The following is a 14,329-nucleotide window of genomic DNA, read 5'->3' as shown; positions in this document are numbered from 1 at the left end:
CTCACAATCCCACTGTCTTTTTTTTTCTTCTTTTTCTGTTGTTATTATTAAGAGGAAAGTCTTAAGTGTCTGACTCTGCCTGTGAAGTTGAATCTTAAGGTATAGCTTTCTAAAGTTTGGAAATTCAAAGCTTGGGTTTTAAAACCAGCCTAGCTTACATTCTCGTTCTGCACATTTAAGTTAGGCATGAAACTTTCTCTGACGCAAAAAGTCAAGTCTGTTTTCATCCCTGAGAGTTTTACAAATATGTCTTGCTTTGCCTAAGTTACAAACACTGTGGGAACATGGACATAGCTTGATTTGAGGATAAACATTAGAGCTGATGTGACCCCTCTCCAAACTACATGCAGAGTCTCCCTAAGCAAAGCTGCTTTCAGGCATTATACAATAACAGGGTACAGGCATAAATAGGCTGAGAAAAGATCTGAAATAGAACCAAAATATCCCTATGCTAATTGAGAGCTGTAAAGGATGGCAAATATATTAATACCTCCCCATGTAAAGTAATCATCTCACACCAGTGAGATAATCTTCTAGTGTTAAACAGAACTGTACTCACTCCATCAGTAAGAATTAACAGATGGAGCAACTCTTTGAGATTTATGTAACAGTAATTAAACAAATCCTCACAATGGCCACATGATTTCATGTACAAGCCAGGGCAGTCTACAAAAAAAAGCTTTACTGTCATGTTGGAAAATTCCAGAAGGCGCAGCCTGAAGAGCTCCACAAGAGCCACCAGCCCCATCCACTTGGATCAGCCTGCATCGTCCTCCAGGATATCCTCTTCACTGTCCACTTAGAGTGAGAGCAGAAAACTCAGAAATAAAGCAGCTGTAATAGACACCTTCATTATCTGTAGGAAGTCCTTGGACTGCTTCATTTGTAAGATGAGAAAATTATCCATACATATTGCTACACTGGAAGTCAGTCTGAATAAAAAACATGGGAAAGCTCATAGCTCTTGGTATATAAAAAAATTCTGTGTGCCCATAGAGAGCTCCTGGTACAAGCAGATAACCTGTCCCATGGCACATTCTTCACTGCCACAAGCATCAGCAGTGCCCTTTGGGGCTAGGACCTGAGGCTGGAGGTAGGCATGGGAAATGCAAGAATTACCCATTACTCCTGGCAGGAAATTTCCCCACTGGGAAACCCTTACATCTGTACATGTATATGTGTGAATGTCTAGTAATCTAAAAGGGCAAGAAATAGCAGAATAAGCAAGGTACTTGAACTGCATATTAACCACAGAAGGAAGGAGTCCACCCATTAGAAATAGAAAACACAGAAAGGGACAATATTTTGTATCTTCACATGGACTCTCCCTCCTGCCCAAAAGTTAGCAGCATCATTAGCACCAGCAGACCTCCCTTACCTCTCTGAGGTGCTGGACACAGGCATGATAGAATGAGGCTTCCCAGAAGCTCACCTCTGAGAAACCTTTATAGCCATGCTGGACACAGAGCTGCCATCTCTATACCCCACATCTGGGGTGAGCAGAGCAGAGCTCTGTCCCCATCCCACCCACTACTCCACCTCTGATGTCTTGGGCCAGAATCACACAGATGACACACAGACCTTTGTCTCCAGCAAGTGAAATTCATCTAGAAATCTCCCATCACATCTAATGCAAAGATAAAATCAACCCCTGAAAGGAAATTCATCTCATTAAACCTAAACCTAGACCAGATCCAGGTGGCGGATGGTATCCATCCATTTCTACTAATTGTGCAATATTCCATCTGCTGTTGCTGAAAATGTCCGTCCCCCGCATCACCCCGCAACTAATGAACTGTTTCACAGTTTTTGGGTTCTTGTGCTCTTCCAAACAGGATGTGTGAATAGAAAAGAAATCGACAGAATGAAACATGCACTGATATGGCTGTTTATTCCCCTCCCATCTGAGTGACTGGGGATTAAAAACACCAAAGCAGGTGTTCTGCTGCCACCACATGGTCATGAACAGACCTAGGCATTTTTAATGCAAAATGTTTATGCTTATTCAGAATACATCAATTCGCTAAGCCTATCATTTTTACATATTTCCTTAACATGCCTTCAAATGGGGGTTCTGGTACCAAATCCATCAAATGTCCACAGTTCCAACCTGACTGCTAGGTCTGCCCTGCAACCAGGTGGCATCCAGAGATGGGGAGGTGTATCCAACTCTATTTCTCTTTTTGTTGAAAGAAAAAAGTTTGTGAGATATTCAATAAAAAAAAAAGTCTCTGCAAACAAGTGAGTAATAGTTGGAAGTGGTTTTATATTTTGGTGACAGACATTTCCAGCAGTTTGTTCTCTCAGGAGTAAATTCTAGGTTTTATTAAAGAAGACTGACGCTGTCTGTGATGTAACCATATTTTTGTGCAGGGATGTAAAAACCACCATCACTGAGGTCTCAAAGTGACAAAAGACTTTAATTTCAAAATAGTCAGAGAAGAGGTATTAGGATGATTCAACTCTCTGCCATAAAGAAGGTTATAATTAAAACATTTATTGTCTCTGTGAATACTAAGAGAATGTCATGGTTTAAAACCACTTAGTAGGTTAAAGGTAGTTACTCAGGCTTTCAGTGCAGTGTAGTATCAATCCTTGGCTGCTATCAGTGAAGTGTAACATAGGCGGATGTGTGGACCACTGTTTAGAGTGAAAATGAGCTGATTCCCCTTCACAATCAGTCTCACTCACCATGTGCTTGCTACTGTTCCTCAAGGTAATTCACCAACCAGAGCGACTGTCATATATTACTCTTTCTCCAATCTGTCTTAAAGGGACAGACTTTTGAGGCAGGAATATCAAAAATATTTAGGATCTATAAGACAAGCAAGTCATCTGGCTTGGGATGGGTTGATTGTGGAGTCCACATTGGTCTTCTCATGCAACATGAAAAGCTGATTTTTACATTAGCATTTGGGAAGATCATTTTCAGCTGTCATCGATATTACTTGACCAAAGTTCAAGAAAGGAATGGCCACAATAGCAGCCTGTGTTCTAAGGAGCCATATTTCGTAACTCAAATTGCTGTCATTTATTTCACTCTAAAATACTTCTGTTGACACATGTCAGTGCTTTATTGTGATGGTTTTGACCTCAGTGAAGAACTCGTAGGAATCCTTTGCTCCCTCCCTGCCTATGCCTGAGGCTTTCATCCCACCAAATGGCAAGTTCAGGTCTCTCACAAGCCAGCAGTTGGTCCACACCAATCCAGACTGCAGCTTGTGTGCCACCCTGTGAACACGTCCCACGTTGCTGGACCACACTGTGGCTGCCAAGCCATATTTCACACCGTTGGCTCTTTTGATCACCTCCTCTTCTGTATCAAATGCTACCACACATGTCACAGGACCAAAGATCTCTTCTTGCATGCAACAAGACTCATCCTTGACTTCAGCAATAACTGTGGGCAACATGAAATAGCCTTTCTGGTTGCCAGGCGGGAGGGCCAAAGGATCCACTCCCTCTCCGCAGAGGACTCTGGCTCCTTCAGCCTGGGCTTTCTTCACATAGTTCCTTACCTGGGGAAGCAGCAGAAGAACATCACTGCTAAAGGACACCAAATCCCAAGGGTTCACACATCAGGAGTCGTTTAACATCTCCAGCTGGAACATGCTGCCCTCTTACAACAGAGGGCAGCATTCCCCAACTTTTGGTGTTAATGTTTCTTTATATGCAAAGCTGTGTGCTTGTTGCTGAAGAAAAGCAACTGTTTTCTCTTTCCTAACACTTACTAGCCTAGCAGACAACACTGCTGACCCTTCCCGCTAAGTATTGTCAGAAAGGTAAGGCCCTTGATGAAAACACAAGTGGTCCCAGAGCCTCCCTTCCTCTCTTCTCCCAGGAGCCTGGGCAGTTTGCCATGTATCCCATGCCATGGTTCACTCATTTACTCCAAAGAATAAGTAGCATTTTCCTGCCTCACAGGCAAACATTTTTAAAATGCAAACATTTTAAAATATTTACATGCCACTAGGATGATGAAGCCATGAGAGCTACAGAAAAGCTCATCAATAAATGATTAAAGATGTTTCCATGGCTGCAGCTGCCATATGCTTGCTACCTTGAACACATAGGATGTACTGTTGATTTGCTTCTGCTCTTCTGCAATTGTTGCCTGGTTTCTCTCCTTACAAAAGACCACAGAGATACCACAGGTCTTCCTTATCTTTTTCTCCTCTTAGCCACCTTGGTAGGTAAAACTTGGAAGTTCTCTGTTGTGCTACAAAGGACCTCAGGAAGTGGGTTTTTCTACCATTCTACTTCTGAGCAAGAGAACCTGGAGAACCTTCTGAGGCATCAGGAAGCATATCAAAGGCCTGGCTTTCTCTCACTCTGTGGTTTTTCAGTCTGCTTCTTGCGTCACACAGTTCTGGGATATGAGCATCTGTTCTCCCTGATCTCTGATACCACAACTTTCATTTCATATAAGCCACTAAAGCAGGCTGTGTCTCACTGTGCACCTCAGCTGCTCTCCACACACAGACCATTACAAACTACTGCAAGTAGTCCTAGGAAACTTTTGTACAAGGCAGAATTTTCCAGAGTGATATAAAAATAAAACTTTTACCTTGTCAACTAACTTATTAGGCAAATTAGTGATCATAGCAAATGCACTATTAAAATACAAGAAAATGTTGAACTCTAAGATTTGTGAGTATAAATTCAGGACTTAGAATTGTTAGAATTTTCTCATTCAAACAGGAGAAAATATTCTTTTAAATCATTTATCCCAGGGAGTTTGTCTTTTTTCAGAGTAATCACATGATCCCAAGCCACAGGCAACAGAAACTTCATTAGAAAGATACCTTATAATAGCTTTGAGTTATCCCTCAGAGCTTTTCTAAGAGATGACAAGATCCTTTCCCACAGACTCCTGAAACTACCTTTTGTAGCCCTCTAAAAGATGAGATGAAACCACATAAACTCCATGTAACATCACCTTTTCTAGATGTTCTTTACTTATTAGCGCTCCCACATTTATTGTAGGATCTGAGGGATTCCCAGTCTTCCACTTCTTGGCCTCTTCCACAAACCTCTTCAAAAATTCACTGTATATTCCCCTCTGAACAAAGATCCTGGAGGTGCAGAGACAGATTTCGCCCTAACAAAAACAAAGAAACAAGCAAGAAATCAACAATATTGGTTCACATTACATTGCACTACTGACATGTACTAGGAATTACAACTCACTTCACTCATGTCCCTGCATCCTCGGGAGTGCAAACTACTTTAACCCACATTGCAAAGTGGGATTATTTCCAGATTAAAAAAAAAAAAAAAAAAAAAAAAAAAAAAAAAAAAAAAGGAGAAGGAAAGGCAAAACAGTATCAGTATCATGCAACCACTACCATAAGTAAATATGATTTGATCGATTATATGTTTTTTTCTCCAACATTTCTCTGTCTTCATTTCCTGATAATCTCTCTCTGATATCAAGCTATTTTTCTAACATTTGCCCAGATACAATTTCCTGGGTTTGGTGCTCTCTCCTGAGGGTGGTGATGAGGGAAGAATAATCTTGGTAAAATTTGGGGGGAAGTCCCCTAATTGAATTCTAACAAATCAACAAGCTTCCCACTTACTTGTGCAGTGGGACTTAAAGGCAGTTTTTTCCCTGAGAGAGAAGAAATATATCTACTTTGAGAGGAGTAATAACACCTTGTTATCTTCTGATGGAGAGCAGGAAGAAGAGCCTTTTCTTACTTTGTTTCCCTCCTTGAGGAGAAAAGAACCCTTTTTCATATTTTTCTACTTAAGAGTTTTCTCAAACACGATCTTGAAATAGACCTTGACAGTTTGGGATTCAGATCCAAAGGCAGGCGCACGCATGCACACAAGCCCTCAGGCACCCGCCCCTCCTGCTGCCAGTGGGGTTTATGTGTTACAGGGGTGGGAGGCACCTGGTTGGCAAAGCTGGACCTCACGGTGGTGGGGATGCACTGGCTCAAGTCGGCATCATCAAAGATGATGGCGGGGTTTTTGCCTCCCAGCTCCAGCGAGAGCCTCTTGCAGTGTGGAGCACTTTTCTCCGTGATGCGCTGGGCTGTCAGCGTGCTGCCCGTGAAGGAGATCAGAGGCACGTCAGGGTGGCACACCAGGGCCTCTCCTGCCTTGGCACCCGTTCCAAACACCACATTCACCACCCCAGGAGGCACCCCTGATGGGAACAAAGGCACACAGTCATTGTAACTTCACTCTGTTTTGTCCCTGAAGCTAGAAAGTTACCAGCAGCTCCAGGGTGAAAAATACTAACCCTTAATTTCAGTTGTAGCAGAAATCCACAATGTTACCCAGCTCTATGGGACACGGGTTAAATGATAAAACCAGTTCCACTAATCAAGCTTGTCTGACATGCATCATCAGAAATGTAGTGTATAGTCATTCAGGGAACAAGCAACTGTTATCCCAATTTTAATTAATAATGCACCAAATACAGCCATGACACAGTTACCAAGAGCCGATTCTCACTCCTTTATTCTCTCATGGCTCCTTTGCTTGCACCATGACTTAGGATATCCATAAGTGGAATGCAGGAGAGGCAAAACTTTTCATCAGAATATAATGGAAAAAAATGAGCAATAGCTGGACTGGGAAGATATGATAGTATGAGGACAGTGAAAGTTTTTTGTTCTCCAGTGCAACATTCAGCTACAGCAGTCTTTCCCAAAGCCTTTGAGCACCTTCTGATTTCTGCAGTTCAATAAAATCTGATGCACAGACAAACATTTCCATTCAATTCCTGCTCCTTAGCATGCTACAGGACTTACCTGCTTTCTCCAAGAGCTTGCACATCATCCAGGCAGTGACAGATGTCATCTCACTTGGCTTGGCAACCACAGTGTTTCCACATGCAATGGCAGGAGCTATTTTCCAAGTCAACAAATACAGTGGCAAATTCCAAGGACTGATTAAACCAGCTACAAAACAAAAGCACAAAGACAGGAGGTCAGTCTGCTGTGATACAAAACTCATTCCTCTGACCTCAAGCAGTTATACACCAGTTCAGATCTATGAAGGGAATTTGGCCATGGCTTTTATTTCCAGAAAAATGCACTAGAAATTTGCAGCATTTCTCACAATAGTAACTTCTTAAAACATCTGTGCAAATTATTCTAAAACTGATCAGCTGAACTCTCAAAATAAGTTTTGCTGCTTCTTCAAGGCAGAATCTTATATCCTCAAGAAGTTGACTACTGTTTTGTAGGAACATTAACACAAGGTTAGCCATAACAATAATTTACAACTGGTCTATTATGTCAACACATAATACTTCGTGTTAGCAAAGAGCAAGTGAAAGTAATTATGGAATGATTTGGGTTGAGAGGGTCCTTAAAGACCATTTGGTTCCAACCCCCCAGGGACACCTTTCACTAGACCAGGTTGCTCAAAGTCCCAAAGGCCTTGAACACTGCCAGGGTTGGGGCGCTCTCCATTTCTTCAGGCAACCTGTGCCAGTGCCTCATCACCCTCACAGTAAATAATTTCTTCCTAACATCTAATCTAAACCTACCCTCGTTCAGTTTGAAGCCATTACCCCTTGTCCTATCACTACACTTGTAGTCCTTGTCCCTCTTAAGCTCTCTTGTAGGTCTCCCAAGAGCTTTCTCTTCTCCAGGCTGAATGTGCCAGCTCAGATCATATTCCTGCTTTCTCTTGCTCTTTAAAGTTGTTTTTTATTTTTCAGTTTTAATATTACACAAACTCTGTAAAACATATAGTACGCATTTTCCAGATATATTTTAGTCTATCTTATGAGTGCCAAAATTCATCATTGTATAACCTGTTGCTCCCATGAATTGCTGAATGACCAGAATTATTTTCAGTAATTGCCTGTAGGAATATTTTCACTTTACATATTAACAGAAAATTATGAAAAAAAAATAAATCTGTAATTGTCACATGTGACTCCTTGCAAAAGCCACGTAATTCCTTTCTGTTTGATGGAGCAGGTTTAGCAAAGGACTTTTCCTTATCAGAATAATTTTACCAGAAAAAGTCATGCTCTCCACTGCTCAAGAAAAGCTTTAAAAAGGTCCTCTAAGTTAGACAGTTTTATGTGTTAAATAATTCAAGCGTAAATGTGGAGAACTCACATATATTTAACGTTATATATGTATGACATAACCTAACAATGATATCATTACAACACCACTACTTGTCAGCCCAGGACAACCACATTATTTTCTGAAGCAGCAGCAGCATCTAGTGGCCGAGTTCAGCAACTCCCCGGCTAGAGTGGTTTATTCATCCATGTGCATTCGGGTCACAGACTACTACTGCTTTCCCAAAGGAGAAGGAGATCCTGCTCTTCCCGCTGGAGCAGGAGCTCAGTGCTCTCCACATCTCACTGATCCACAGCTGTAATGCTCACCCACAGGCACACACGGAAAAAACAAAAGAGATATTGTGAAAATGAGAGCAATAGATTAAGCCTTTTAGGCATGCAATCTTTTTTTCTTTTTTTTTGCCATGAAGTAGAAAAACTGATTTTACATGGAGCTCCTGATACTTTAGCAGACAGGCCCATATTTAGCACATGACTCAGAGAAAATAAATGCTTTCAAAAAAATCTTTTCTTTGCTGAGCCCCTAATGAGGCAGACATTCTGCCAAGCTTTTCAGTATGTGAGGATCATCATACCAACTCCCACAGGTGCCCTCGAGGTGTAGTGCACACAGCCCATGGTTGGCATTTCGGTGCACTCTGTGACATGATGAAGGATGGAGGAGGCAAAGAATCGGAAATTGTGCACGGCCCGAGGGATGTCCGTTGTTCTGGCAAACGTAATAGTTTTTCCTGAAACAAAAACAAACATGCTGCTGTCATCATGGACAGAAACACTGCTTTACAGCCTGCTCTAAAAGTTGATTTGTGTGTCTTTTAGGAAATGTCTTTTGTCCTGTGCCCAAGTAATCCCCAGCACAGTGCACCCGTAGTCAATGACAACAGCTCCCCTCTGGTAATTAATTCCAAATATCTGACAACTGAAGTCAAAGTCAGCAATTCTGAAAAGCAAGAATGCCCCAGGAATCCCAAATCCAAAACCTCCTCAAGGCTCATGCACATGAACTCCAATTTGCTCCAACAGTTCATACCATACAAAAAAAAATCATCTAAATCCTCCATTTCAATATTCAGCAAGGCATGCTATATTTGAGATCAACAGTTCCAGTTCTCACCCTGATCCTTTGACTCTGCTTGTGCAAATGCTTCCAGGTCATGTTCAATCAGGTCTGCCAATTTGTTCAGTATCTGAGATCTTTCCAATGGACTTTTTGAGGACCAAATTGGGAATGCGTCTTTGGCAGCTTTGACAGCAGCTTCCACCTAAAAGCAAAAGACAGATGGTGAATGCTAATGGAAGGCTTAAGAAAATATTAAACTCTCAGCAGATGAATTCATATTTCAGAAACTAATAATCCAGACCACATTGCTGGGAAGATGACAACTCCTTAGAGCTTCTCCATTGCTATCAAAACACTACCCCATAATTCAAGAAGTGTTACTGAAACAGAATATATAGAAAATAAACTTCCACTGGAACTCTTGTTTTTCTCCAAGTTACAGCAACTTGTAGGCCACCCTGCAGGCCTGGAAGAAATGCTGGACTGATCAACTGGAAACCAGCAGGTGCCACTGGCCAAAACAAAAAAGAATCTTGTTTCTCATGGAGGAAAGAGAAAGAATCTCCCCAGAGCAAATGTAGCTTCAGTCTAAACATGCACAACCCTTGCAACACAAGACTTCAGCCACACCAGGCAATGATGAAAGAGGGGCTGGTGAAGAAATAGACTGGATGCTCTGCTAGCTCTTGATTTTCACAATTTGGTTCAAGCAAGGGCTAAGAATATGTTTAGGGAATGGACATTCAGAGAAAAAAATTATCTTACCTGATCACAGCTAGATTGTCATTAATGCCCTCACAGAAAAAAAAGTTCCTTTTAAAACTCTAGGGGCTTAGTCAGTTCTCTTACCAGACACCTAATAAAGCCTACAGATAAGAATCATATATGCATTTATACAGATGCACTCTACTCCTATCAGTATTTTGCTTGAGACGTACATGACTGCTGCACGGTCCTTCAGCTTGACATTTCTGAACAGTGGCAGATTACCAGAACTTTTCTGAAACAGACCCATCTTCAAAGGATTAAAGTTCAGCAGAAGTCTTTCTGTCTCATTAGCCATTTCCTCTGGACTCTTAAATGGAAGTTACCTGCATCATTCATCTGTTGATTTATAAACAGTTCCTACTTCATGTTTACCAGTCTCACACTAACTAAAGACGGCCATCAATATCCTTCCATATTTTAACTGGCCTATTTCCCAACTTTTGCTTCCTATGCATCACTTATTCAATACTCCCAATGTCTAATATATGCATCAAAGTGGTGGTTTAGTTAAAGCTATCTTAGCTGAAATTTTGCTCATACAATTTCTTCAGTTTTGGAAATCTGCCCAAATTAATAACTATAGGAGGATGCTAATGTAATATTAATCAGACCATTATGACCTTTCTGAATGTTGCCATACTGCTAGTTCCCATGAAGTCACTGAAGGCTCCTTTTCACCAATTCCATAAAACTGAGTTCCCATTCCTTCAGATTGTGATGGGTCTTTTAACACCATCACAAAATAATTTACAGGTACTCCAAAGACATTTTATTAATGAAGGCACACAAAAGTTCAAGCAAGCAAAAAAAAAAAAAAATTCTATCTACCCCTTCTCCTTCCCTCTCCCACACACATCAGAATTTTTGGGCCCCATAAAAATAACACATAGACTTTGAAAGCCAGAACAACACCAGTGCAGGGGGCAAGGTGGGAAATAAACCAATGTGCAGAGGGTCACATGGATCACTGGCCAAGCTCAGAAGCCTAGACTCTTCTCTTTTGACTGTAGTTCAACAACTTCCTGCCAAAGTGCCAATGGCAGCACGCTGTCAGCCACTGAAGCAGGACCAAACCAGGCCTGGGAAAGGGGAACTGCAGCTTCATGAGTAGTCCAGGGCAGAAGCCATTCTACCCTGAAAATATTCGCCTTCTGTGAAACCATATCAGCTTCACTAATTAACTTATTCTTCCACCCTCCCATCCTGTGCTGCTGCTGCTGCTGCTCATCTGTCCTCTCCTCTGTGGCCTTTTTACCAGGTGCTGCCAGGAAAGGGGACAGTCAATACTGTCTGCATTTTTAACCCTTCAGTGGGTTTAGAAGAAGGACAAAAATACTGTTTTTCCACAAACAGCAGAAGAGAAAACAAGCAATAGAAGGATTTAAGTGGCAGAAGATTAATCTAAGAAAAAGTAAGAGAAAAAAAGATTTGAAGAGAAGAACTAAGCATACAAAGGTAAAACAGTTACTTAATTACTTTGACTAGCAAAAACCAGCAAAGAAAGTCAAGCCACAAAGAAAACACGCGTAAGAATTCAACTATGAACTCCTGTGTCTGAATCACTTCCTTCTGCTTTCCTCTTCTGCACAAGACAGACACAGAAAAGCAACCTACAATCCAGACCCATTGTAAAAGGTTGCTATCAAAATACACCAAGCTGAACTGCCCTCATGACAAGATGTTTGCTTTTGCAGGGAATGATGTCCAGGAGCCAGGTTCTTTAAAGAGAAGTGTTTAAAATAGATATTCACTAGCACTAATTAGTCATCAGCCTGTCTTTTGGATATACAGGGCACCTGCTCATCTTGCTGTGGTACTGCTAAGTAGAATTTAAGGTATCTAGCTGGGGAATAAACTAACCCCTAGGAAAAAAATGCATTCAGTGTTTTTGGCAGTATCTGGCTAAAATGGCCGCAGCAGCTGACCTGGTGTTAAACTGCAGGGTCAGCAACAGACTCACAGTCTTCCCTAGTTTCACCTTCTAACTTCCCAGTAAAATTAACTAAGATAGTATGCAACTGGACATTGAGCTTTGCTAGAAACCAGCACCCTGAGTCCTTTTTTGAACTCTGGTCTAGATATTTACTTTGGTATCTCTAGATAACCTCAAGCAATAGGTGATTGCATTTTCTTCAGCATTTTCTTCAGTCACCAGCGGATGCCAGCTCTGCGGAGCACAGGCTTCTTGTATAGATGTCTAAAGGCAGGACTAAAGCACTCACCAAATTTACAGGTCTTTAAACTGGGTTCCCATTGCTACACACAAACACTGACTCAGAAAGCTGAAAGAGAAAAGTATTGCTCTTAGGATGTTTGAACTGTATCTCTAGAGTGGCCAGCAGCCTCTGGCATTCTCAGATCTCTCTGCTTTTAATGATTTTGCAAATGAATGGACAGGAAGATTTGCACCAGCACATCAAAGAGCAAACTTTTCAGGCATAATTAGGATTGGAACGAACTTGCACAGATGTATTCCAACAAACCCAACCTGTTACTCTTTAACCCTTGGTCATCAGCATCTAACAAATATTTACCCAATTGAAATTACAGTGCAAAGGTTTCTGCTGAGAGAAGCTGTCAATAAGGCTGAAATACAAGTGAAGGGAACAGCTACACACTGTAGCAGTTTGTTGCAAGAAACATTTTCAAAATGCTGTTCAATATTTGACAGTATTTTCCAAGCCCTCTGTGCTATCCAAGCTTGCCCAGTCACTTCCCTCTTCACTAAGTCTGAAATACAGACTTGTAGGTCCTCTATAAAGCAGCATCAGTGAAACTGCAGCTCCCCTGACGAACATCATTTCCCATCCACTCCTGAATACATACAAGGTTCCAGGAAACATTCACCCCAGTAGAGAGCACGAGACCAGGAAACCCTATGGATGCAGACGACAGGGTATGCTTTGAAGAAACACACTCATCACAGCCACTGAATATCGAACTGCTAACATCAAAACCAGAGACATCTGAAAGCTTTTTACCATCTTCAGAGAAGAGACACCAAGCCAAAAACTCTTTTCAATGAAAACTGCAAATCATCAAGACACTAAGGGAGAGTACAGTTGCATATGGTGCCTCTAAACTTATTTACAGAAGAGATCAATAAACTGTTCTCACTTACAGATTGTTTGTATTTACAGCCTGTCTCGGTGTTATTGTTCCATGCAAGTAACTGAAGCTTTGTTGATTCACACCAGGTTAGAATCCAGACCATAACTTTCTAATAGCAAAATGTAAAAAAATGACAGCATTTGCTGCCACAGCAGTGGATTACGCAATACTACAATATAATCAAGAATTTACTTGTTTAAGCATTGAAGTGATCATTTTTCTGTTCTCTCAATTCCAGCCTCACCTCTCACCTCACTCAAAAGGTTATTGTTACATGCATTTAACTTTTTTCACTTATTTGTACATGTGGATAGTACTCACCTCTTCTTTGCCACTGTCTGGAACCCTGCAATAGACATCTCCAGTGGACGGATTATAGGAGTCTATGTAGGAGGAACAAGGAACAAATTTGCCACCTATGAAGTTTTCCAGCACTAACAGAGCCTTTGAGTGAGCCATTGTTGGTTGCTTGCTTCACCTGTGATTTTTTTTTCAATGAGGCATCAATTTAGATTAGTATGTCTGTATATATTTGCACAGTGAGTCCGAACTCCTCCCCCGTCTCTCTGTCTTCCCCGCACCACTTATTTACAAGTGGGAATAAACCCTGGCAACAGCATCAGGAAAGAGGAAAGGGGAAAATATTAGTATTTCTGTGACACTTGGTTCTCTTCTAGGAATTGAAGTAAGAAGGGAAGAATAGCACAGTTGCTGGAAACCAGCTTTTCTCTATCTGTAGGAAATAAAGTACCGAAAAAAAAGAGAAAAAGAATGGTTTGACAAAGGAATTTCTACCTGAAAGAGTTTCTGAATTTACAGTTTGAAGACATTTTGCAAAAACTAAACAAAATAATTCAACACTCAAACACCTAGCCAGGAACCTGCTTCTAAGTGTCAGCATACAAAAGAAAAGACACTTAAGACCAGTATGTCTGCAGCTCATGTTCACTGTTTTGTTATTATCAATACTTTTCCTTGTATCTCCAAAACCAATGCACCTATCAAACCAAAAGATTTTAAGCACCAAGAAACTTTTCCACCAATATCCCCAAACATCAAACAATACAAACAGCTGAGAAGCACAATTCTACCTGGTACACTGTTACATGTTGACAGAAATTAATCTGATTTTTCCTCCAGCAAAAAAGCAAGACACTCGTTGTCATGCTTTCCCTTCCATAGGTATTCCAGTGGAAGTACAGAAAAGGCTGTTACTGCAAGTTTTTTTGTTAACTTCCCATGAACCTGAACTGCCCAGTAAGAGCTGTATAAAAGACATTTTCTTCAAGACAATGCTGAGGATTATCAAATTGCTTTAAGATTGC

General features: G+C 41.1%; 1 protein-coding gene across 1 annotated transcript; it reads right to left on the bottom strand.

Moving 5' to 3' along the window:
• Positions 1 to 2,246: 2,246 nt before the first annotated feature.
• On the bottom strand, positions 2,247 to 13,573 carry ALDH8A1 (aldehyde dehydrogenase 8 family member A1). The gene is made up of 7 exons (XM_014874185.2): positions 13,326 to 13,573; positions 9,180 to 9,327; positions 8,641 to 8,796; positions 6,768 to 6,917; positions 5,901 to 6,157; positions 4,940 to 5,101; positions 2,247 to 3,518 (listed from the first exon to the last, which is right to left on the bottom strand). Exons 1-7 carry the CDS (start codon positions 13,461 to 13,463, stop codon positions 3,066 to 3,068), a joined length of 1,464 nt encoding a protein of 487 aa, XP_014729671.2. The 5' UTR covers positions 13,464 to 13,573; the 3' UTR covers positions 2,247 to 3,065.
• Positions 13,574 to 14,329: the final 756 nt, after the last annotated feature.

This window comes from Sturnus vulgaris, chromosome 3 (assembly GCF_052056855.1).
Source record: "Sturnus vulgaris isolate bStuVul1 chromosome 3, bStuVul1.hap1, whole genome shotgun sequence".
Lineage (NCBI taxonomy): Eukaryota > Metazoa > Chordata > Aves > Passeriformes > Sturnidae > Sturnus > Sturnus vulgaris.
This window is presented reverse-complemented; position numbering and strand designations above follow the sequence as displayed.